Here is a 26,381-nt window from a genome sequence, read left to right on the forward strand (position 1 = left end):
ATTTCGAGCAGCACACCACAAAGCTTGTTCAATCATGTTTTTATCAACTTAGAAATATAGCAAAAATTCAATCTATGTTAACTTTTAAGGACACCGAGACCATTTTACACGCCTTCATCTCATCACGCCTGGATTATTGCAACAGCCTTTTCACTTTTTTAACCCAAAAATCTACTGATCGACTCCAGACTGTCCAGAACTCAGCTGCCAGGCTTTTAACCAGAACAAAGAAATATGACCACATTACTCCTATTTTAGCTTCATTACACTGGCTCCCAGTATGTTTTAGAATTGACTTTAAAATTTTATTGATCACTTTTAAAGCTCTTCATGGCCTCTCGCCTTGTTATATTTCTGACCTTTTAGTCCCATACACACCAGCAGGTACCTTGAGATCCTCGGGCAGAGGTCTGTTGTCTGTTCCAGAGTCTCGACTGAAAACTAAAGGGGACAGAGCGTTTGCTGTCAGGGCCCCGAGGCTCTGGAACAGCCTGCCCGAGGAAATCAGGTCAGCTGAGTCAGTAAACTCCTTTAAGTCCCTTCTTAAAACACACTTTTATAGGAGAGCCTTTCCCAATCTTACTTGACTTTATTTTATCCCTTTTATTTTATTCTATTTTACTTATTTTATATTTATCTTAAACATGTATTTTAATCTTTTCTATGTTTTCTTGCTTTTATCTTGTATTGTTTTTGTATTATTTTCTTTTGGGTATTATTAAAGCACTTTGTAACTTGTTTTTGAAAAGTGCTCTACAAATAAAGATTATTATTATTATCAGTAGTAGTACTTTTACTTAAGCAAAAGATCTGAACACCTCTTCCATCTTAAGACGAGTATCATATAACCATAATGTCCCCAGTTTGATTCCAGCTACAGATCTTTGCTGCATGTTTCCTCTCTGTCTACTCTATAATATCAGCTAAAATGCCCCAAAATATATCTAACTTAATTATGTCACTTGGTATGCTATAAAGATAGTACAAAGCATGTTTCTTTCTCTCTTTAAGTGACCAGGAGAATAGAAACACCTGTATAATGAAATGTAATGTGATACAAAAGCGTTGTATTGGACTTAATATCGTCCACCTAATTTACATATATATAAGAGCAAAAATATCAGCAGCCTCAAAAAAAATCTGGGAGTTCAATTCAAAACCTCTTAGCCTTACAGACATACTGTAGTGTGTGGAGTTGAAACACAACAAACAAAAGTTGTGGTGCAATTCTGCACTATCTCAGTAGAGGTAGATAAAGATCACCGAATCCCAATGGCCCTTCTAGTTTGACATAAGACATAACCTGCTTTTAATCCTTTTTAATCCCTTGTTTTGCTGCTGCCTTTTGTTAAATCAAATGTAAAGTGTTTGAATAATATCTTACATTGCACTGCAACTTTTACTTTTACCAGTTTTATCTTCTGTTTATTTTGTATTTAACTCTTTTTTAATTGTATAAAATAATTGTATATTGCCCTGTGTTGTTTTTGCTGTTTATGTAAAGCACTTTTAATTGCCTTGCTGTTAAAACGTGCTATACAATTAACTTGCCTTGCTTGCCTTAAAATCTAGTGTTCTCATTATTTCCCCTTAAAAGTTTTTATACATTTAATGTAATTTTATTCTACCCTGTTTCACAGAATCATATTTTCTTTATAAGCCTTTTCCAGCTCTTTACTGGAGCTATGAGATGTTTACACTGATTTAAACATTCAAACCTGAGATGTTTTTTTAATGGCCACAAGGCTGGGGATGAACAAGACTCACCTAGCTCATGGGGAAACTCCTCACATACAATGGCGGTGGACGTGCTGAACCCCGCCAATACCGACACAGTGAATGAGGCACCGATAGCTAGACCATCAATGAAGTTGTGCAGTGCGTCGCTCAGAGTTATCATCCACGCCACTGTCTTGATGTTGGCGATGCGTTGCCCACGGAGCCAGTGGCACATCACACCAGATACCTGGGCATCCTGGTGAGGAGAGGTTAAAGGCATTCAACTTGTGCTACTGATTGATTATACCAAAGAAGAGTAATATGCAAACAATAACATATGTGGATTTAGGGAACCACAAAGATAACACACAATGATGTTTTTGTTTAAAACCAAAAGTTCAAATTATCCAGAAATTAAGGGACAAAGCACAAAACATTTTCCTTTTGGCATCTGATCAATACCTTGCTAAGGCATTCATCTCATCAATATTACAAATTAGAGTGCAACAAATTTTCCGATTTTAAGTTAAGATTGGATGTGATCGCTTCTAAACCCTACATGTTTAATTTAGACATCACTGGAGTGACCAAAGCTTTTTTTAAAACTTGCACTGCTGCATTCGAAAATGCTAACATCAGAATGATAATGAAGTTATACTGATGTTTAACAGATATAATGGTAATGGTGACACTGTATGACATAGGTGTAGTTCTTCTGAGGATGATAGGAATGTCATACGTTATTCAGGTATGTAGTCATAAACCAAAATATTGGACATGTTTTAACCTAGATTGTTGATGGTGCTAGATTTGGTTAAGCGATCACCAAAGTTATTTCAATTAATCCTGAGGTGATGTATTAAAGAGGTGGTATTATGGTTTTTGGCTTTTTCCCTCTCCTTTATTGAGTTATTTATCTTTTTTGTGCATGTTTGCAAAGTGAAAAACCTGAAAGTTCACCCCAAAGGGAGTTGCCATCTCCCACAGAAAACTCTGCTCTGAACTGCCTAAAAACAGCTCGTTTGTACTTCCCTTTCTTGTGAAGTCACACATACGTGTCATAATGCTCGCTGAGTGGCTAGTCCGACACGCCCTAAAAAACACAGGTGGAAAAACACTGAGCTGCAGCACACACCTCTCCTCTCCCTTCCAAACACTAGCTACCCTCCAGGCAGTCAATGGACATAAAGTTGTTACTGTGATGTAGAGACAGAGCTCAGTTAGATACTTTTGTTACAGATTAATAACTCTTTTGCCTAATTGCCAACCTGGTCGGCAACATGTAGCCTACAGCTGAATCGAAGCTGTTTACCATCTTTTCGCTGACCTGCCTTTCTCTGCTTCTGATTGGCTAGTAGTCCTTAACTAGGAACGGCGCATGTGCAACTCCCAACAAAGATCATTTAGAGACAAGATGTATCAATCCATAGCTAAAACGAAGCCTTCAACACAGGGTGAAAAGAGGAGCTGCAGCAATGTGCGGTATGACAAAAAAATATGGTGTTTTTTGAAAATTAAACCATGTAAACCTGTTCTGGTACAACCCCTAAATAGGATTTTGAACCTGAAAATGAGCAGAATACCACCTCTTTAAATTTTGAGGGAATCCATCCAGTAATTGTTTACACATTTCACACAAAACCTCATGGCGGTGCTAGAGGTATGTCAGGGGATCACCAAGTGGATTCATCCTCTGGAGGCCTTGGATGTTGGAAGTTAGATCAAAGTGGTGACAGACTGAGTCCATGGATCCACAACATGCAACGAATACTGCTTAAATATTTTCCTAAATGGATGTGCAGCATTTGCAACACAACTCTTTACTTAAAAATATAATGGCATGAGTGTTTTTAATGGTAAACCTGAGAAGAGGCGGACATTAACAGATTGGGTGATACTATGCTGTGACAAAATGTCCCTTTTATTAGCCACGGCCAAACAAAGAGTCTTTGTGCTCGAGTCAGACAATTCCAGCATTTACCATGAGGGTAAGGAAGTGAGGCCTACGGCTTGGTTTCACTGTTTGATCCCTCTGTGACACTGGCTCGTCTGTTTGTTTAATATTTTGATCCCTTCAAGCCAGACTCCTCCATAGGACACAAGAGATTTTACTGTAAAACATTAACAGTAGCTCTAATCACTCTGTGTCACTGATAACAGCACTAAAAATTACTCTTAAGTAAAAATATCTGAGCTCCTAGAAAAACAGAAAGTGTGTCCAAATCATGTTAAGATATCTCCGCTTTCTGGTTGCTTCATCTTCTTTGGATATATTTCGAAATACTGTTCATGTTTGTGCAATTTGACTCTTTGCATGACAAATAGTGCAACTCACACACGTATGATTGATAAGATGTTTGAAATCCATTCATTTGGTGATAGTCCACGATGAATTCCTGTCAGGTGTGTCTGTGATAGTGGACTGCATTCTCTATCAAGCTTGCAATTATTTAAGATACAACTTGAAAGAAGCTTATCTTAAGCTAGTCCTTAGATAAAAGATTATTGAGTACAAGGTTGATTGCTCTGTAGGTTAGTGTGACATGTGCAGGGAGAGTTGGATCAATCCCAAGAATGAATATTTAATTCAGCCTCTTTATTTTCTTACTGTTACAGATGATGTGAGATGGCACTGATACCTGAGAAGGTGTCACATTTGTATGTGGAGGTTCTGGGTTTGGGTTGCTGATATCTGCTGCAATGGTGTTGATGCTTGTCAAAATGATGGAGTCTTTTTTTTCCAGTATGTTTCCGTTGTGGAGGGAATTTTCTTGATGCGGCTCTGCAGGAGTGAAGTGGCTGTGGCCATGCTAAGGACAAGAGAGGCACCATATAGCTTTAATGAATTGGTAAACTGAAGGGATAATCTGCAAAAGTCTTCATTTTTTTTATTTGAAGACTAAAAAACATAGGTAGGCAGCAAATATTCATTACTTACTATTACTTTATTTACCCAAAGATATAAAACCAAGCAATCAAATATAGCGTCAAGATTTCAAAACTTATAAGTCTCCACATTGTGCCATTTGTTTCTAAATTTCATGGCATTCAATCAATTGCTTGAGAATTTTTCACTCAAAACCACAAATGTCAACCTCATGGTGGCGCTAAAGGAAACGTCAAGGGATCACCAGATTCAGTAGGATACATCCTCTTCAGACCATGAATATCTGTAGATAAATTCATTTGCAAGCCACCCCATACTTAGCATTCTGTCCAGTAAATCTACCATTAGGAAATAAGAGGTCTGATCAATATGGTGGCACAACTTTGGAAACATCAGATCCCAGCAGAGTCTTTGTAACATTTTACATCACTGCATTCTTTTATCCTAAAGTTTAACATATTGGGAAATACGTTTATTTGCTTTCTTAAATCTGTACAAAACCCATAGTAATATAGGTTGCGGTTTTATGAGGGGTTATACAAAGCTAAGCTTTAATATTTCATCCAACTCTCCGCAGGAAAGCTATTTTAGCATAAAAAGTAAGCGTATTTCCTAAAAGATTATTGGTACAAAATGTTGACTTTAATGCTGTAGAGCTTCATTATACTATTTTGACTTTCACTGTCTTTTTCAGCTTCATCAAAAAAAAATTCAGTTTTCTGTACTGTTACCTGATATCAATACATTAATTTCAAGTTAATACTAGCATTCTGCGCTCTTATATTAATCTTAACAGTCTGTGATCCTTGAGTCCCTGACCCTTGTGCACAATGATAATGATAATAACAAATACTGTAAGTGACATAAACTGTAATTGCTTCCTGGTAGTCACTAATTGTCAGCCAAATTAGCCAATAAACCAGGGTTATTTACAGACAGGTACACAACTGGAATAAATTATATCCCTCTGCAATAAAGTGGTTTGCACCCAATGAACTCAAGTACTGCACTGTTATCTTACCTCATGCTCTATCCCGAGAGCCAGTTTAAGTATCTTCTCCACGAAGAATAGGATATAAAACCCTCCAAATATTCCAACTGAATTTGCCACATAGTTATCCAATTTGGGATCAAAACCCAGGGCCTGTACAGAAGAATGTTACAGACATGTTAGTATACAACACATCCGTTTTTTAAGCCCTAAAATATATTGAGAACATTTCTTGATCTGGTGAGTCGTTCCTCCTACAAACCTCTGGTATGAGCTGAAGTACAGCATTGGAGAAGAGTGTCCCAATGGCCAGGCCAATGAAGTAAGTTAGCACTTTGGGGAAATAAGACTTCTTGGTGAAGGGGACCAGTAGGAGACCAAGCAGAGACGACAGGTTGATCACAGTGACAGCCAGAAACCCATAACCCCACACTGTCAGGGCAGAAATTAAGGACAAACAGTTACTAACACTTAACATTATAATGTTGGAAAGCATCCTTTTTGTGTGTGACGTCATCTAACTTGAATTTTCTGTCATTGCTCATCTTTTCAACCAATTCTTCTACTATGAATTATTTAAAACTGTTGTAGCCGCTGTTTGAACTGTAAAACATGTTACTTTTCTCAGGAATGTGTTTGAAACAACAAATGTAAAAGAACTGGACAAAAGTTTGTAGAGGATTTAAGGTCATGCAGGACATCTACTGGTGGCCATATTGGAGGATTGGTTTGGTGGGACTTCTTTTGCCCTGAGGCGAGTCTATGAGGCAGTAACTCCCCTCAGGCTGCTTTTATGGCAATATAAGCAGACCCTAACCCCAAACATGCACGTGATCTAAACCAAAGAGGAGCAGGGCCATTGTAATTGCTGCCTATGAGGTTAAACTGAGGGTCAGAAAGTTCATTTCCCAACTCTTAAATAGCAGTGATTGAAAGCAGAAACTATTTCTATTTATACAGAACAACCTTATCATTGTGACAAATATCACATGGTAGATTTCATGGTTTTTCTCATTGACTAATTTTTACAGAGATTAACCACAAAGATTTTGTGTTTAGGTAATAGCTAGCTGACTAATAGCTGTGGGTTAGCGTTAGGTTCTGAAAATGTATTTTCTTAAGCTTATCAGCTTCTCTCCATCAGTGACAGGACCCCACTTCAACGCACAATTATCTGCCAGAGTTACACATAAAGTAGTTTTGTTTCTATGCTTTGTTGACTCAGCTGATGTCACAAATATATAAATAATCAATCAGGGTCACACAACACATCATAGATTTCTTATAAATATGAAAATTTCCAGTTCTTGACTTTCTAAAGAAGAACTTTTTTTTATTTGTATCTGGGTTAATTGAAACATGACCAACTGATCTGCTCACTCCATCAAAAAAAAGAAAAGCCGTCACAAGGATGTTTGCAGGACAAATTCATTGGCGTGTGAAGAAATTGCATGCTCCTCAGCATTGTTAGCGACCCACAAACTTCTTTTATTTGTTCACTGCTAGTGTCATTTAGTGTTGGCCTAAGACTGGTAGCAAAATTAATATTGGTTAACAATAATATTACTTAATATGCAAAATGTATCTTATTTTAGTTGTATATAGCTTATTTTTTTTACTTTATCCATTTATCTGTACTTATTTATGTCCTTGTGCTGTTGCAATAACAACTGAATTTCCCATTAGAAGATAAGTAAAGCTTATCTTATATAATTTGCCATTATCTGGGCGGAACCTATTCTTCAAAAGCAACACCATGATTTCTGCTGGAAGATGTGCAACTTGAAAACCTGCTATTTATTTGCAGAGGACAAATTCTGTTCACAAGGCCGGGCAAGAAACAGCATGCATCATGAACAACACACTGAACAACAGTCACAGTTGGCTGTAACTATGTCAACAGCCCTGAGGAGGAGTGTTTGACGGTGAATCTGAGAGGTCAGTGGCTGTGTGAGTCAGTCCAGGGCAATGTGGAGGCTTACGGCCCCTCCACAGGACATAATGGTCTCTCTGATTTTATTTTAGTTAGAGACAAGTAAGACTGGCAAGACAGAGGGTGGCGACCACAGACGAGGTTCAGATTCAAACGTGAGGATCCACCAGGGCACCCATACACTAAACAAGTTAGGAACAAAGTAAGGAATACAAATCCCTACTACTCTGATTGATTACCAGTAACTAGCCTTAAAAATAATTTTAAAAATCTACTCATATATCTCCTCTTGTTGAATAAAGGCAGAGGCTTAGGTAAGGGTGATGTCCTTTTGTCTGCCCAATATTATGTCTGTTTGTGCTTTAAACCTCTGCAAACTGTCCACCTATTGTAAATATCTACTCAAGACAAATGTCAGAACATTCAATAACCTTCAAGGGCTTCTAGTTTTGCTTCTTGGTGGTGAAAAAAAGAGTCTAAAGTCATCTCAAGTTCATTCTTGACCTTGGAAACAGCAAAACAATCTCACCACAAGGTCCATTTAGGAACAGTTCTGCAGCTTTTGATCATACCACACAATCTTAAATTTGATTTTAATGGCTTTAATGGATTTTAATTTATTTTAACAAGTATTAGAGATAACAAATGGGGGGAAACCATATGTAAAATAAAACAAAATTTCCATACTTTTTCAAACCATTTGTGAAGGTTTTAAACTTTACAAGACCTGGAAAGTACCAGACCTCTTTTTCATAGTTAGTGTATTGACTTCATGTATTCTTGTAAGAATGAACCAAAGAAAAAAGCTTAAAAGGAAAATGTTCAGTGTCACAGGTTTTACTTGTTTGTTTTGTGGGAAAGATAAGAGAGAAAGAGAAGTAAAGACCTCAGATGCTGGATTTGAACTCTCAGCCCACATCTTCTAGTTTTTCAGGGTTTACGACAATCACTGTCTTCATGGACAGTGTCCTCCATCCACAGTGACTGTGCAATAATCTCTTTGCTTCACTGTAGATTAAAGCACTGCTGGACCAAACTCCCATGAACTGTGACTTCTTTGAGTTGTGGGGGTCTTAACAAATAGACCAACATTGTGATGAAGCAACTCACCAGTGTAGTCAAGAGAAGGCAGAGGTTTGGGGGAGGTGAAGGGGCAGGAGGGCAGCAGCACCTGGGTCAACACAGCGGGACAGATCCTCTCCAGATGTTCCACAGTCAGCTGAGTGACATTACTGAACCCAAAGTGGGACAAGATCTGCTCTACAGAGGGACACTGAGTGGCAGAAAGATGTTTTTAGACATTTTTTAAGGTTTTAAAATTCTCTTTTGCCTCAAAATTTTAATGCAGCTACTTGCATCTTGTCTTCTTTTAAATGTATTTTTCATCTTTTTCTGTGTGTGCTACAAGTACAGTTGTATTATTGTTATTGGCTGGGAATTAAATAGGGTCCATTAATGACATTCATTATAAAGTTAGCCTATCATACTGTAAAGTAGAAAAGAGAGCAAAGGTAAGACTACACTTAGACTCAGACAGTTACATTAAGTTTGATGTAATTATATACCCTAATTCAATTTAGAAAGGCCTTTCATCATATTGAGCGCAATATCTCAATTAGACAAAAAGCAAAAACTATTAGTGACTTAATAAAGGAATGATAGAAAAAAGGACATAAAACATGCATTAATGACCAAGTATTTGTTCAAAATAAGCCAATTATTTAACTACAAATACCTACAGAGAAAAAGCAAGTCAGATATATTAGACATTTTATGTTTCAGGCATTTTGACAGTATGCATTACTAAATAATGTCAACAGCAGTTTGAGTTTAGTTTTTCATACATAAGCCTTATAAACTGGGTATAACTGCATGTTACACTGTAAGAAATCACTTCTAAACTAATTCAATGTTGTTCAGTTCTGTAAATGATCATTAATCAGTGTAAACAGTAGCCTATAAAATAGTAATAAATCTAAATAGTTCACGTGCTCACCCCTTGGTTTGACAGTGGATTTTCATCAGTTATTATCTCGGTTCTTCTGGCTGAGAGTAACAGCAGTAAATTATCCAGATTCTCTGTTGATATGGATTTATTTTCACCATAATAGCGTAAAATGTTCTCTAGAAACCCCTCTGCATCCCGGTCAATCACATTTATACTCTCAGACTTTGAAATAAAAACAAAAACGCACGTAATAAAACATCTTAAGTTAAACATATCTAGGTTTTAAGTGTTATTTTCTTCAGCAAAGAAACACAAAAATCAAGGTATCCGTGGAGATTGTACGCGGTCCTGAATCAAATCCATGGCAGAGTCAGAGCAGAAAAAGATCGTGTTGTTCCTTGAAAGCTTTGCAGTGTTTGTCCGACCTGATCAACTTATTTTGGGAGTAGCAGCCCCCTTCTGATGTGTTCCGGGGAACCTATCAGATCGATCTGAGGTTCAAAGATCAGTCTGCAGAGGAATGAAACTCAAATGGAGTTGACCGACCGCGTGCACTGTTTCAATGCTTTCTTTTGTCACTGACTTTCTCTTGGTATGCAACGTGCTCGCTCGCACGCACACACACACCAACTTGTAAAGTCTCTCCCCGCGTGTGTGTCTGTCCAAATTGTAACAACGTTAAGTGGGAAAACATGCATGCAGCATGTATAAGGCAGTGCAGCCCAGTTTCCAGCTGTGCCTCTCCGTTAGTTCAACTATGAAACAGCTGGAAAGCAGAAAAAAACATAAACATCAGTGCAGGTGAGTAGACGTTTGTTTTTAAACGTCCACGTTGCCTCCTGGTGGCAGCTGATGGTCAGTGCAGGACTTATGCAGGACCCAAAGCAAAGGGGTTGCATAACAGAAAGTTAAGGTGTACTAAAAGCAGTGGTGGAAGAAGTATTCAAATCCTATGCTTAAGTAAAAGTACTAAGGAAAGGTCCTGCATTCATAACCTAACTTTATTAAATGTATTTTCAAAAGTAGTCATTCTGCAGTTAATTGTCCCCTGTAAGTGTTTTACTATTATATCTGATGTTTCTGGATTAATATTACTGCTGTGTTAATGTGTGTGTTGCATTTTACTGCTGTAGATGTTTAAGGTTGAGCTCATTTTAACTACTTTACATCCTGTTGGGTAGTTAAATCTACAGCAACTTTTCATGCGCTCTGAACAACAGCCCTGCTTTCAGCTTTGTGATGATGCTTTTTCCAGTAAATCCGCGGGTGGGGGGTGGGGGGTGTCAAATAGTTCATTTAGCTTAAGATCTCATAAAGGAAAAAGAAATCCTTCCAGTTTAGCTTAGTTACATTCCATCACTGAATAATATACTGTATAAATCCACTCTAAACCTTCAAATCAAAGCTGTTTCTTATGAGCTGTTTGTTTCCTGTGGTGGAAGAAGTATTGAGATAATTTACTCAACTAAAAATATAAATATTAAGTAGTAGAAGTAGAAGTCCTGTATACAATGTTTTACAGAAGTATTAGCAACACAATGTACTTAAGAGTCTTAAAAGGAAAAGTACTCATTCTACAGATTGGACCCTGCCAGTTTTGTACAATTACAGTACATAATTGGATTATTATTATTAATGCATTAATGTAACCTGTACTTTGATGCTGTATCTTATTGAGGTAGAACTAACTATAGCTGATTTACATTCTGTTGGGTATAAAAATGCAACATATTTTGTTAACTGATTATTGTAAAATCTTAATTTGTTAAGATTAATATTTTTTTTATTAGTGTAGAAAAGGTTAAGCATAGTTTGGAAATACTCAAGTAAAATACAACTACTTGAGAAAAGTAGTACAAATTAAATTAACATTAAGGATGCAACATACAGCTAAAACGGTTAATAAACTAGTCCGTCAATGAAAAAAACAACAATCTCTGGTTCCAGCTTTGATCATTTAATGATTTTCTGCTTTTCTCTGTTTTATATAAACGTAAACTGAATATATTTGGGTTTTGGACTGCTAATCGTACCAAAACAACACGTGAAGAAAAATAATTCAACCCCACAACTGAGCTCTGATTGGCAGAACGAACACTGATTAACAGTAAAGCACTTAAACATAAAAAACAAATACACTTGAATCTAAATTAAGTTAAAGTTAAAAATAATAATAATTTGCAAAGCAATGTATGTAATACAATACTTCTAAGATGTCAAAAGTTCAAGTCTTATTCATGATGTGTAAAAAAGAAATACATGTAAAAGGAAAAGTTTCAGTGCACAATATACAATCGTCATGTCAAATCAGGTCGGATTACATGTCGTCTCTGCAACAGCAAACTTCCAATCTTTTGCAATTCTTTTGGTGGTGTTCCTGGTCGATAGATTTATTATAACTGTCCTTGTTCAATTTCAACATTTGTTGCATGTTGTACCTGCCCTTTCCCATAGGGTTCTGTCACTAGCTAAGGCACACTGCCAAACAAATAATCTAAATAAAAAACACATCAGGAATTGGCCAGTCAATGTTTTGCACACAAAGTTCTGTAAAAGCAAAAAAAATGGGAATGTGGGAAATTTTCATTGTCCCACAATGGTCTTTTCTGCTCTGTTGAGGAAAAGCAAAAAATGTCTGGAGAAACAGAAACTTTCTCCTTTGTTTGAAAATCAGCTTCACCAGTACAGTGCAAAAACAAAACATCTAGCCTTCAAAACGCCACAAGGACCCAAGCACAGCCATAGTTTCTCTTTAAACACTTTTAGACACCTTTAAGAAGATACTAGCAGCCATGAACTTTGCCCGTCTGTGGCCTCTGCACGTCACACCTCAACATGGAGGCTGGCTGGTCTCAGGTCAGTATACGTCCCTTAAAGACCTGATGGTGAGGGATGTGGAGAGTTCTGCGACGCTGGTGGGCCGCCACGCGTTGAAACTGACCGTCCTGTTTCTAGAAACCATCACGAAGCCGTTGGAGCTGAAGCGTCCGGGGACATTTCCCACATCGAGCCAGACAAAAGGAGCCACAGAGGCAGAGTGAAGGTTAACAGAGTATCCTGTCTCATCCTCCTGCACCTTCGCCTGCAGGGAAAGACACACTGTGTTTGTAACGAGTGAAAATAGAGACAATAAATATGAGACGATTTTTAAGTGCCCAGTTTAGTCCATAAAGTGTTGTTTTGAAGTCTGTTCAACAATGCGTCTCCTAGCTTTGATACCTTTGTTGCCTGTATGCCCTCCCTCACTCTTTCCTGTCACTATCAAAATAAAGGCGAAAATGCCAGAAAAATGAAGTCAGATCCACAACATTTAAAATAATGTGTTTTGATGGACAAACAGACAGATTAAATGATTTGTCTCTCTCTGATATTCATCATGGGGGACAAAAATAAGCCTCAATTTATCAGTAGAATAAAGGTGTAACTCAGGAATCCTGTTCAACCTATGAGACCGGATTTATAATTCCTATTCCTAGTCGTTTTCAAGAGAGAGCCCAACTACAATGGCCCCTAATAGCTATACATTTATTATAAAACATATAAAATCATGTTTAAAGTTATACAGTACCATACTCTGCTGTAAGTGCCCTCGCTCAAATCATTTCTTTTATCATCGTCAATGTGTTACCCCTTCGCCGCACGCTAGAGATTAATGGACTATTCCATCACTGCTTCCATGCATTATTACACATCGGTGTATAAATAAATAAAACAATGATCAAAAGCCTTTGGAACAAGGTGTCTTACTGTGATGTTGGGTCTCTGGAGTCCCTGAGCGTCTTTGGGTGAGCAGAGGAAGTGGTGGTTAGTGGGACCCTGCTGGCCGCTGCTGTCCTCCAGATGAAAGGTGAGCAGGCAGGTGAAGCGGGTGCAGCGTCCACATCCTGCTAGCAGGTCGGTGACTGGCTGTTTAAAAATGACCGCAGCGCTGCCTCCAGAGACCAGGAGCAGGTCCGATTTCAGTGTGCACACTGGATCCACATCAGTCCAGGAATACACGGTCACCTGATCGACAAAACAACAGAACTTTAGGCAAGAAACTGTTGTAAGAATCAGTTTTTAATGTAGAGTTGAGATGATCAGTTGTACTTCATCTCTATTTTATTTTTCCATTCAGTGCAACACTTATTATCGTCATTATTTAACAATTAGTGGATTATGTGTATATAGTAAGTAAGGGCTTAGATTTAATGTTTTGTGATATTTATTTAGCCTCTATTGCCAAAATTGACCCTTGAAATGTCAACAAGTAACCAGTCTCATTAAAACCTAAAGCAAACGTATCACTTATAAGCAGCTTAAATCCAAATATACACAGTAATGGTCTTCAAAAACCCATATTCTTCAAACTCTAGGTTTTGTAAGTTGTCTTTATTTGTGTTATATTGAAAATAAGGTTAGTGAGAAATACACAAGGTGGAAACTAAAGAGTAATATATGAAACAGATAAGAAAAAATATTATACTGCAAGCTTTTGAGGCAAACAGTTACTTAAATGCCCGTTTTTTCATCCTGTTTTTACAAAGACATTCTGCTTTTACTGTCTGCACAGCATTACATAGGAACTGTAAGCACTTGTACCGTCTCCCTGAACAAGCTTTTATTTGTTTGGAGGGATGCAAATTTTTTTATGACCTCTAGCTCTTGTTCCTTTTAAATTTGAATAGACTCATTTTAAGTCATTTGGACAGAAGCGTCTGCAAAATGAATGTAATGTAAAGATACAGTTTACCACTGAAAACATACCACAGCCCTGAGTGTCATGTCGTGACTCAGGTCTGAGACAGCGTAGATGAACAGTGTGTCGTCATCTTCAAAGCCGATAGGCAGGATGGCGGCAAAGAAGTTCTGTGCAAAATAATGCAGCATTTTCCACTTCCCACCAAACTCTGTACACACCAACACACAAGGAAATCACCTTATTTTGCAACAGTGATCTCTAATCCCAAGTGTATCATAAATAATTTATTTTGATCATAAATCTATTTCCATCCATACTTTTCTCAATGCCAAATCTCTACAAAGTCTTAAACACAGGAAACAAAAATATAAATAGAGTACAACCTAAAAATGTGTCAGCTGCTGAGTGGGCGTTCACTCACCGATCGACGACCAGGAAGGCGCCTGCCAAATATCATTGAGCTGCCAGTAGAGAGCGCCCATAGTGAGACCTTTGCCCTCAATGATCTCACTCTGACTTCGCCGATAAAACTCTGTCTGAGTCTTCACACACTGAGCCTGCATGACCTGGAGATGAAATATCATCATTTGTGGAAAACTGGCAGGAAACATCACTGCAGATCCATCTCACCCCAGACACAACCTGTTCCAACTCCTCCCCTCTGGTAGGTGCTACAGAGCACTTTACGTCAAAACAGACTCAGGAACAGTTTCTTCAGTCATCACTCTGATAAACAGCTGACTCTGACAGTGTCAGGAACAATTCCTGTGCAATAACCCAGTAACTGTGCCTCTAATCAGCCACCTGTTTACTGGCTACCACTTATCATCTATTCATCATTCTCTATTTCAGAGCTGTTCATACTGTTCATTGTTATATTTTCATATTGTATACCAAATCCACCTACCTCAAGTACATAACACCTGCACATAATACTTATTTATTCCAGCATTCTTTGCACTGTGCTCCATTACACTGTGTACATGTATGCATATATGTGTATGTGCACCTGTGTATCACATCCACCTCCGACATGTACATAATAATAACAAAAACAATAATGGTAATTATAATTTACTCCTGAATCCTTTGCACTCTCCTCATTGCACTATTATCTCAGTCTGTCTATTTTGTTTTTGGTTATAGTGTGTATATATGTGTTCTCTATACTGTAGCCTGTTTGATTTTATTACTGTATTATTGTGTTATTGTATAAGTAAGCACATTATGAGCATTGTACAATCCAGAGTCAAATTCCTTGTATGTGTACACATACCTGGCAAATAAAGCTGATTCTGATTTCTACAGTGTTTAAATAATCAGTTGGATGGTTTACAGGAAATGTTCCCAACATGTTTTACACAGAGGACTTTTTAATAGCCTCAAATGATTTAGTCTGCATTTAAAAAAACACAACCAAACAACAACAAATCAAAATACTGAAGACGTGCTTTAATAAAAACTCAGCATTTACTCTGTAGATGAAGCCATGATTTAAGTAATAATAAGAAAATCTATAAGTATAGTATCAAATACTTTCTACAAGCTTGAAAGAAGGCTTCTAAAAGTTGGTAATTTAGCAGTTAGCTGCTGATAAAAGGTGTGTACTGAGATATATTTGATCAAAAATATGACTGGATTACACTGAGCATAGAGAAGTGGCCGCTGCTGCAGGAGTGGTCTGAGAAGATCCTATGCTCATTTTGTCTATTTAGCCACAGCAGATATTTTGACTTGTCATATTGGAAAATCACAGGTGTTACTAATAGTCATTAACAATGACTCTGTTCTATTCAAGTGTCCCAATAAAACATGACAGCTAAATGGAATTTAGCCATCATTAATTTGATAATTAAACACTTGTGCTTTTCCTACTGTGAGAAAATGTTTTCTGTGAAAAAAGGTATGTCGGAGCACAAAGAAGAAACGAGAACTTTTTAACAGCCGGATATAAAACCCACAGGGATGAGTTGATACTAAAAATAAATGTTTTGAATAATTTAATAGCAAAATGCAAATACCTCTGCTTTACAGGAGTGAGTGACACTCCATGCATAGGGAACTGAAAACTCACCATTTCCTTAAGTCACAGGTTGGTAAACATAAATGGGCTACATGTTACTTCACTTAACTCTAAATACCATCTGAAGCTACTGTACTTGTGCACAAACCTGCACCATGCCGCTTTTAAACTATCAGACATGAGGTGAGGGGAGTTTACCTGAGTGATGTAGAGAGTATCTGTAAATCTTTTCAAGGGGTCTGTAGAGTTGGGCAGGTTGAAGTGTAAAGCAGCCTGCAGTAACATCTGCTGGTTGCCACTCTCATGGTGTTGACGATGGGAAGTGAAATTACTGTTGTAGCTCCAGTCTTCTTTTATGGAAACCTGAAACATCACAAAACACATGTACACTTTACACCACCTGAATAAACAACAAAAACAAAGGGTTCTACTGGGTTCTGCAAGTGTGATGGAAAAATTCAGCATCTACCTCTTAACTACCGTTTCAATATATTTTTTCAAAGCCCGTCTTTTTGTAATTATTTCACCATCCTTATTTAATAACTTCTAAATTGTTCCGTCAGTTTTATCTGATCTAGCTTTCTTTGATTTTATTTTAGCTCTTCCTGTTTTGTTATTCCCTTTTATAACTGTTCATTATGCATTGTTTTCTTTAATTATCTATCAGGAATCTATGTCACATTGTGGGATGACACTATCACCAATGATTATTATCATCAATATTAGGAGCCGTAATACTCGGAGTCATCAAAATTGATCTTTGCCTTTTACTTGAAAAAGATTTAAGTAATCCATTAGGTGTTTCTCAAAGCAATGCAGTCAAGGAAATTTGACTATGGTGGCATCTTTATTTCTTAATTAGTTAAAAAGAAAATGAAGAATTAGCAAAAAACAGACCTGGATCTTAGCATGTCTGGAATTCTCTCAAGGTAATATTTAAGAAGATTTTTTTAAAGAGAAACAAAGCACATATGGAAGGTGTAGTCAGTAACCGGCTGGAGAGTGGAGAAGGAAGGCCAGGACTGGAAGCCGTATTCAGAGGCGAAACGCGTTCGAGGGAAAGTCCGCCAGTCCCAACAGTCCAGGATGTAGCTGTAGAAATGTGTGTCCCCGTAGTGAGGGTCGTAGGGGTTCGTTGCCACCCATCCTTCCTGTTCAGATTCAGCCCCGTTTGTCGGACTGGAGACAAGGAACGGGCGACTCTGGTCCTCCTAAAGGAGATAAAAGACGTGAGCTTTTAAAGCATTTTCTTTCTACAGGCTTTTAATACCATTTATCAAACAATAAATCATCATTCTTCATATTCCACTTTCAACCACGTAATCTGTAACCATTTAAAACATAAATCCTGACAACTTTTCTTTACACATGATTTAACTCACCTCTTGAACTATCGCCCTTATGTTGTTCACATACAGCGTCACATAGTCTTTCAGGTATGTGGGCCTCTGGGAATCTGGGATGCCGAACCAGTCTGTCGCCAGAGCAGCTTCGTTTTCATTGTTCCCACTCCAAATAATTATGGAAGGATGAGACTTGAGGCGTTGAACCTGATAACCAAATGAGTACATTTACTGTCAGTACAGGCATGCAATAACAACTCTGGGGAAACTGAAATTGACCTAAAATGCTGCAACTCTTATTATTTTTGTAGACATTTTAAAATTATTCTTACAGTTTTACAGTCAGTGAAGAGACAGTCACAGTGGATGTCATCATGATAGGATGACATAAAAACTGACTCCCATCTAAAAATGTGTTAACATACTGTGACACCCTTCCCACTGTTTGGAGGTTGTCCTGCCAATCTCAGCAGGTAATTGGCTGAATTGGGAGGGTCGTAAGCTGATTGCGCTCACCTGGGGCAAAGCAGGCCCATGTTTTCAGTTTGCTCTCTCCCTTCTAGCAGGTTACATCCATGCTGTGGCAGCTTCTTTTGTACTTCTGTTTATTTTAATTAAGTACCTTGCGTGGACGTGAGCCAGTTTGTGACAATATTTTGGATAGAAACACTGAGTGTGAGGTACCACTTTTCTTAATCTTTCCACAGATTTCCAGACATGACATCTTCTAAAATAAAATAAAATCACTGCTTACCTGTTGGATGACCTCTTCTCTTACAGTCTGTATGAAGTCGTTCTCAGCGGGATACATGGCACAGGCAAACATGAAGTCCTGCCAAACCTAGTAAAGACACGTACTGTATGACACTTTGAGCATCCATCTGTTCTACAATATGTTCATGAGTCATACCGGCGTAACACAATCAAAATCATACACAATTATCAGGTAACCTGTCCCACATTTCTTCATTTATGATATTAAGGGGGGAATTTACTTTTCTCTTGATTTATCCCTAATCCAGGCAATACAATGCTTTATCCGTCTGTTTAAATATCTGTCACACCTAAGTCTGTACAAACAAGTACTGTACAAGAACACAAGGACTTCCAATAGTACAAAGCCTATAAGCCCATTACACAATACACATAGTAAACATGGATCGACTGTGCAGGCAGCATTGGTAGAAAACATACTTCAGAGCTTTCCTTTTTTTTAGGTGACCTATTCTGTTTCAGATGAGCCAAATAGGTTCCACAAATATAAAGAAGTGCAAAAGTTTTGTTTTTTTTAATCAAAATGTATGTTATGTTGAGTGCATATACAGCTCCTCCACCCTCCCCACCCCCATTCAGAGGCAACTTTAACAAATGGAATAACACTGACATTTTGTTTCACTGAAGCAGATGTCCAGTGTATTTGAGTTATGTCATCTGCTATACAGAATAATCAGATAAAATGTTGTACATAACATAAAGATGTTACAGGCTAAAACATGGGATTTATCAATTAATGAAAAAACCAAATGACACTGAATCAGAAGACCTGTAACCTTTTTAGTTGACTGTTGGCGTTAAGACCACATTTCCCATAAACCCCAGTGCTTCCTGATGCAAAAAGGATGTTGTTTCAGGCCTACCAACCTTCACATGCCTTCAATTTCTTTATATGCTGATGATGGTCTCCTATTTATAACTAATGTCAAAAAGTAAATTTGACTGAATGATTTGAGGGTTTTTTGGCATCAGCACAAAGATTAAGAAATGATACGTCTCATTGAGAGATCTGGCTACATTATGATATTGTTATTTAATTTGTGGTGGTAGAATTATATTGATAACTAAAGGGTTGACAGTCGTTACCATGATTCCCATCTCATCACACATGCTGTAGAAAAGATCCTGTTCATACACTCCTCCTCCCCAGACCCTGAGGGCGTTCATGCTCACATCCACAGCTGACTGCAACAAGTTCCTTAAGCTGCAGTGCAAACAGAAAGCAGGTAGTTTCAGAATTAATGTATTCATAACTTAAACAAACTCTGATTTCTCTTATATTCTGAGAGATATCATAATTAGTGATCAGTATTCCACTCACCAGGCAGGACTCTAGTGCAACAATTTCAAAAGCAGCTTTTCAAACTAAACTCACACAGCAGGGGAGACTTGGTCCTGGAAGGAGTGGGCTGGGATCCAGTTGGAGCCTTTGAGGAAAATTGGTTTCCCATTGATGCGGAAATAAAAGCTTAAGCCTGGAGACCCGACAACTGGCTCCTGGACAAGTTCTACTGTGCGAAAATACACCTGCAGGAGACAATTTCAACAGTGAAACACACAAAAAAACACTGACATCTATGACTGTGGCACATGTGACGACACTCAACAGTGCTAGGCGATTTCAATAAAGAGCAATGGGCATGAAAATTTAAACTCCAAGAGGTCAGCATCTAGAAACATGTTAGTAAACTAAGTTTGGATTCTTAAATGGATAACTTCAATTTATTAAAACAAATCTGCTTCTTTATTGGCTCTTTATACATATGGTGTTTGCTAAGGTGTCTGTGCATTATAATTTAGACTGTATTTATAACGCAGTATGACTTGTACTTTGAGTGCTAAACCGGTCTAGAAATCATCTTGGACAAGACGATCAAAGGTAGACTGTGTTTTCATCCTCGGATGTTTTTAACTTTTTGTGTGTTGTGTCATGTGCAACCTCGTAATTTACCAAACAAATACATCATGTTGGTGGAGAAATGTGCAAAACAACACCAGCATTTTAAATACAGTGGCTGGAACATGAATGATACTCCTCTCTGTTTCACTGTTGCAGCCCCACCTTGTGATCTCTGTTCTTAAGACATTTATAAATGATTTTTAAAATCACTACGGTAAAAATAATTTTATAAATCATACTTAATCATTACTTTCTATGCATCATGAGTATAATGTAATTTTCTATTGGCTGTCAACTTGGAGATTTGTTGAGCTTTTTATGTCAGCATACTAGGAATGTAAGCTAATTTATGTGCAGTTTCATTGATAAATACATACAGCTAAATAAAATATAATAATAATATGAGGAGGATGTAAGTGTTAACAGGCAGCCAACTCTGACCTTAGATTCTGTATTCAGGATTAAAAATCCATTTTGAAAGCCTCTGACAGTGAGATGGTAAAAGGGTTGGTCACCGTGTCCGTTGGGCCACCACAGCTTCACATGGTTACTCTGGAAGAATAAGAAAAAGATCTCAAAACTTCCTCACAAGCGGTTAGAAACTGATTTTAATATTTTACTAATCAACATAGTTCAGAAATACTGAGGAGAGTCGTTGCTGTTGCAAGTTCACAACACACATATAAACACAATTTAAAAATCTAATTTTCACACAGTTTGGTCAAACTGTTTGACCAGACAGTATCGAATACCGTGTTGACGTGTAAGGTGAAGTTGTGTTTGGTCTTTCCTGGGAGAAACAATGTCTGGTAGGTCAGCTTTGAGTCCAGCTCGGGTATGGAGAATGTAATTTGGCCATTTGTTGTCTGAACTGCATCAACAAGAAGTTCCACCTGGACTCTCCACTGAGAGAGGCTGAAATCTACACAAACATATTATATACTTTAAATTAAAAGTCTGAAAAAAACATTTCATTATTCCACATACTTATATCAATGAGGAGAGGCTAACAGAAACACCACCCTGTATAATGCAGTACTTTTTTACATTTTATATAATTTCAACACAATTTTGTTTAGCTACTGCTCTTATAGGCAGATAAAAAAATACACTTAACACTTTCTATCAGATGATCAGCTGCTTAAAATTCTGTTCATGTTTAAAAGTATTAAATTTTTAAAAAATACTTTTAACAAACAAATGGCTGGTGATAAAGATGAGATGGGACGTACTGTATAGAGGAACTGTGGAGACCTGGATGAGCTGCAGGGCATCAAACGCCTCTAGGTGAACTCCCTTCCACAGTCCCATCGTTGGGAACGAAGGCCCCCAATCCCAACTGAAAGAGCTTTGTTCCTTCACCAAAACAGAGAGATTGAATTTTAGCTGTACAGAATGATATTGTAAGTGCTCTTAAGAGTGAAAGACTTTGTTCTGCATGTTTACTTCATTTATTAAAATGTGTAAACATCAGAAAATAAGGTAGAAAGTGTTAGTTGGGGTGAGATTAAGGTCAGTGCTTAGTGAAGGTACAAGAATAAAAATTCTGCACAATGAAAGAATCTGAATTTCAAGAAGAAACGGTTGTATTAAAATGAAATCATTATTAAAGTGAAAGGCGGAAGTCCAAAAAGATTTTTTCATGCTCTGACTAAAATGTTAAACTTTAAATTATTAAAATGTAAATTATCTATCAAGATCCATCCATTCAGTATGATGACTTACTGACTGGATTATTCCAACATCCTAACCAGGTGCGGTAACATTTATTTCTCAAACATAAATCTCTTTGTCTCTAAATTCACCATAAAGTCACATCAAATCAATCCAGTATTACTAATGTCACCAGAAAAGACTGGGATCTGGTGTATAAAAATGTTTCTGTTCTGACACAGACTCTTTTGCTTTAAGAGGAGCGGTAAAACATGGTAGGACATACTTACTTTTCTGATGAAATTGACATGACATTCCCCCTTCTGGACATCTGGAGGACATTCGGGAGGAACTCTGTAGGCCGAGTGAGCTTTCCTTCGCTCCAATGCATAAAGAACTGGAGACAACAAACTAACTTTCAGCACATTATCCCCGTCCTTCAGCAAGTCTCTAACTGGGAAGTCCTACACACCAAGAACAGATAGTAAACAAATGATGCATTAATGTAGAAGAAGAACAAGTGAACTGCTCATGTTCTAGGGGACACACATATCTCTGAAACATGTTGTCTGTCTTTCCAATAAGGATTCCATTGAGCCAAATCGACGCTACAGTGTCAACACCGTCAAAGACAAGCAGCACCTTCCGTTTGGCCCTGTTAATGCAGAGGAGATGAGTCAGGAAAAGAATACAATGCTATAAAAAAAGATAGAAATCCTTAAACTGACCTGAGCTGGGCAGGCACAGTAAATGTGGTGGTGTAAGTCCAGTTGTCAAAGGCAACCCACCGATAAGACACATCATTGAACCTGAAATATGGATCCTGAAAGAAAAGTAAAGGATTCAACTGGCAGGAATGCATTCTTGTTTAAATTTTATTTCATTCCTCTTTACGTTAATTGGGTGTAAAAACCTCCTGCTCATACACACGCTCACATTTTCAAATAAAAGGGTTATAGCCAGGATTTAGGAAATACCAAAGTCATAAGTTTTAGGTCTGCACCACACCAATAAAAAGCCTCTAAAATGTAAACATTATTTTAGTTTTTCCTGTACAGTTTAATATAATAAAATTATAGTGGAAATACTTTTTGGCCTAAAAGTAATCCCATTTAAATAGACAGTCAAAAGAACTGGGATAGTGGGATCCCCCTGATAAAACATCCAACAAATGTCTGTTAAATAAAAATAAAAGCCTCCTTTGTACGATCTGTACAAAAGAAGTCTGAAAACCTCATACAAAGATAAACTCCTCATTGTCACCAGACACAAAAGTTCCTTGCGAAAAAATAAAGTCTTTGATAGATGTTCTCATGTATGTTATATGTGAACATTTCAAGCCAGTGAGGCCAGTTACATGTCAGGGTTTCTTTCTTTTCTCTCTACCTGTATTAGCTTCATATATTAAGACATTATATCACAAGCAAGAGAACAATTAACCAAAAACTAAATGTTGCCTGACAGCAGAGCAGAAAAGTTAAGGACTTTTCCACTCATTACTGAACAAACCAATTTTTAAAAAGTACCAGAGCCACCGAGTCAATATTTAACTTTAATGAAAGTCAAAGTGGTGCAAGAAGTATTGAGATATGTTCCTTAAGATATCGATACCACAAAGTTGAGATACTGCATTACAAATCAAAGTCCTACATTCATATTTTAATTGAAGTAGTGCATAAGTTTTGAAAGTATAAAAATTAAAAGTACTCATTAGACAGCAGAACGGCCTATTTAAGATTGTTATTGTTATTATTAGATTATTAGTTCTGATGCGTTAACATGTAAACAGCATTATATATTATAGTATATAGTAGAAGTATACAGTAATATAAAATGTAAATATTCAAGTAAAGTACCTCAAAATAGTACTTAAAAACCAGCATCAGGTCTCTAACTTTGCTCTAGCAGGAGGCTGAGATTTACTTTATTGAGTCAAAATACTTACTGCTAATGGTGGAATATGTATAAAGATATTTTACTCGATTAAAAGTACCTATACAACAATGTAAAAAAATACTCCATTGCAGGTTTAAGTCTGAATTCAAAATAAGTAGGTACATGAATATTATTGGCTAAATATACTTAGTATCAAGTATCAAAAGCAAAAGTACTTGTTCCACAGTAAAAATGTCCCCTGGCTGTATGTGATATTTTACTATATTTTTAGTAGTTTCAACTACTTTATATACAGTTAGCTAGTTTAGGTAAGCGGCTCCCAACCTAGGAATTGGACCCCTCCAAAGTGTCACCAGATAAATCTGAGGGGTCATGAGATGACTAATGGGAAAGAAAAGAAACACAACACTGATTCACAAATTGGTTTTCAGTTTTTGAACTTTACTCTAATCACAAAGGTTGGATGATTTAACCTTTAGATAATCGAACAGTCATTTGAGGGGAAATGTCGGTTAAGTGGAAGTGCTAACAACACATGGTCACAAACCAAAAGGAATATAGTTGTAAAAGCAGTAAAGAAGAAAAAGTACAATAATTCCCTATTAAATGTAGTGGAGAAGTATAAACTATTTCATTCAAGCATAGTACAAAGTACTCCAAAATTGTATTTAGTTTCTTACCACCACTGACATAGAGATATGACTGCTGTACCTTCAACATAGTAAAATAAAGGGAATACACATTTCAAACATCATGATGCAGTGATGTTCAGGTAAGTCATTAATTTACCCACCTGTATGTATCCCTGTTGCTGCAGAGCTGAATGAACACATCCAGGCACCTCTGCAGGCAGAGACACTGAACCATTGGAGTTGGAAAGGCTCCATTTGCCGTCCAGACTCAGAGTTTGTTGCTGCCCAGTTACTGAAGAAAATCCGGATAAAACTCCCAAATGCAAACTCAACAAAACACCAGAAACACACATAAGAAAGTTTCCACACGGAGTCATAGTTTCCGGTTTGTTGCAGGCATGGTAGGTAACGGGAATACTCTTTAAACGCGTACTATCTGTGTTTTGTTGTGTTTACTAAACGAGCACTTCCTTGTTTGTCATGTGACAAACAACGTTGCAGTCAGCTGATCGGGGTTGCTGCACGAGGGACAAGACAAGACAAACGTTTAACTTTTTAGGACATGTTTTTGTTGGGGATTTGTCTCAACTTTAAAACCTTAAAAGAAAATCACACCGAGTAGTGAAAGAAGTATTCTTATAATTTGTTTAAGTAAAAAAACTAATACCTCACGACTACCATAGCTACCTGGTAGCATAATGCATTATAATTAAAATTAGCTGCAACATTAATGATGCTTACACATGAATCTAAACATTAAAAGCTCATGTCACACCCAGTAGTGGAAAAAGTATTCAGATCCTTTATGTAAAAGTGCTAATACAACACTACTACAAGTAAAAGTCCTGCATTCAAAATCAATTTATATTAAGTATTATCACTAAGTATCAAAAATAAAAGCAGACTATTCATTATTTTTTGGCAGTGGTGTTTTGTAACTAATTAGTCTACATTTATTCAAATACTGTACTGAAGTACAATTACTTTGCAGAATCAAATAATCAAATAATTTAATTAAATTACTACAATTACTAATTAATTACTACAATTAATTACTACAAAATATATCAACTAAATAAATAACTTTTATTTTAATGAATTCAACTTTCTGGCAGCATATCAATTAATTAAAATGAGTGCCACCTTTACCAGCTGCAACATTAATGGTGGTTACACATGAATGCATTAGTCTGAACTTTAAGAAAAATCATTACACACGCACACACAGTAGTGGAAGGAGTATTTATATCCTTTATGTATATATAAATGCTTGTACTATTGTACTTTAGTTAAGAATACAAGAATCTTGACTTGCAAAAGGAGTATTTCTGCACTGTGGTATTGCTAGTTTTACTTAAAAGATCTGAATACTTTTTCCACCACTGGTCTTTTGATTAATATTACTGCTGCATTAATCCATGTTGTATTTTACTGCTGTAGATGTTCAAGTTTGCATATATATATATACACACACAGTATTTTGTACAATTGAACAGACATTTTATAGTCGGTTCTGATAATATTGAACATCTTATGGTCATCAATTTTGGAAAACTTAAAAAGCAGACTAATGTACAACACCATATTTAATTAACATGGGGAAAAATGTTTTAATGTATCAATTATGTAAATATATAAAATGTATTATCTATATTTAGAATAAAACTTCTGTGATTTAAGTAAAAACTATCAGTACCACTTATCATAAAGCACAAAGATGTGAGCCATCACATTAAAGGTGTTTCATAGTGGTGAAATTATACCTTGATTTCAACCGACTTAATATCCAGATGCAGCTTCAGCTCATCTACAGGTCAATTTTTAACTACTCAAATGAGATTCAGTGAGACATGTCATTTTTTGCATGAAGACTGAAACTATACATTTTATTTGTCAAATCTAGTTATCCATAAGAGCAAATAAAAATATTCAAACTTGCCTTGACATCCAAGGAAATTTTACATTTCTCTAAGTTTAAACAATTCACCAATACATTCAAGG

General features: G+C 36.9%; 2 protein-coding genes across 2 annotated transcripts in view; both read right to left on the reverse strand.

Annotated features, from left to right (window-relative positions):
• The window catches only part of slc39a8 (solute carrier family 39 member 8), a 14,587-nt gene extending 4,089 nt beyond the window's left edge, over nucleotides 1-10,498 (reverse strand). The window contains exons 1-6 of the mRNA XM_046062204.1: nucleotides 9,527-10,498; nucleotides 8,641-8,803; nucleotides 5,860-6,029; nucleotides 5,628-5,750; nucleotides 4,359-4,529; nucleotides 1,768-1,975 (exon numbers count right to left, since the gene is read on the reverse strand). Coding sequence (XP_045918160.1) covers nucleotides 1,768-1,975; nucleotides 4,359-4,529; nucleotides 5,628-5,750; nucleotides 5,860-6,029; nucleotides 8,641-8,803; nucleotides 9,527-9,751 — 1,060 coding nt within the window. The 5' untranslated portion in view covers nucleotides 9,752-10,498. The remainder of the gene's footprint in view (nucleotides 1-1,767; nucleotides 1,976-4,358; nucleotides 4,530-5,627; nucleotides 5,751-5,859; nucleotides 6,030-8,640; nucleotides 8,804-9,526) is intronic.
• A 921-nt stretch (nucleotides 10,499-11,419) lies between these two features.
• manba (mannosidase, beta A, lysosomal) lies at nucleotides 11,420-24,880 on the reverse strand. Its single transcript, XM_046062209.1, has 17 exons — nucleotides 24,542-24,880; nucleotides 22,581-22,675; nucleotides 22,402-22,507; nucleotides 22,143-22,316; nucleotides 21,432-21,555; nucleotides 20,952-21,121; nucleotides 20,641-20,751; nucleotides 19,675-19,826; nucleotides 19,386-19,503; nucleotides 18,280-18,366; nucleotides 17,565-17,732; nucleotides 17,175-17,393; nucleotides 16,381-16,545; nucleotides 14,581-14,725; nucleotides 14,225-14,367; nucleotides 13,226-13,483; nucleotides 11,420-12,560 (listed from the first exon to the last, which is right to left on the reverse strand). Exons 1-17 carry the CDS (start codon nucleotides 24,755-24,757, stop codon nucleotides 12,336-12,338), a joined length of 2,676 nt encoding a protein of 891 aa, XP_045918165.1. The 5' UTR covers nucleotides 24,758-24,880; the 3' UTR covers nucleotides 11,420-12,335.
• Nucleotides 24,881-26,381: the final 1,501 nt, after the last annotated feature.

Source organism: Micropterus dolomieu, linkage group LG11 (assembly GCF_021292245.1).
Source record: "Micropterus dolomieu isolate WLL.071019.BEF.003 ecotype Adirondacks linkage group LG11, ASM2129224v1, whole genome shotgun sequence".
Classification (NCBI taxonomy): domain Eukaryota; kingdom Metazoa; phylum Chordata; class Actinopteri; order Centrarchiformes; family Centrarchidae; genus Micropterus; species Micropterus dolomieu.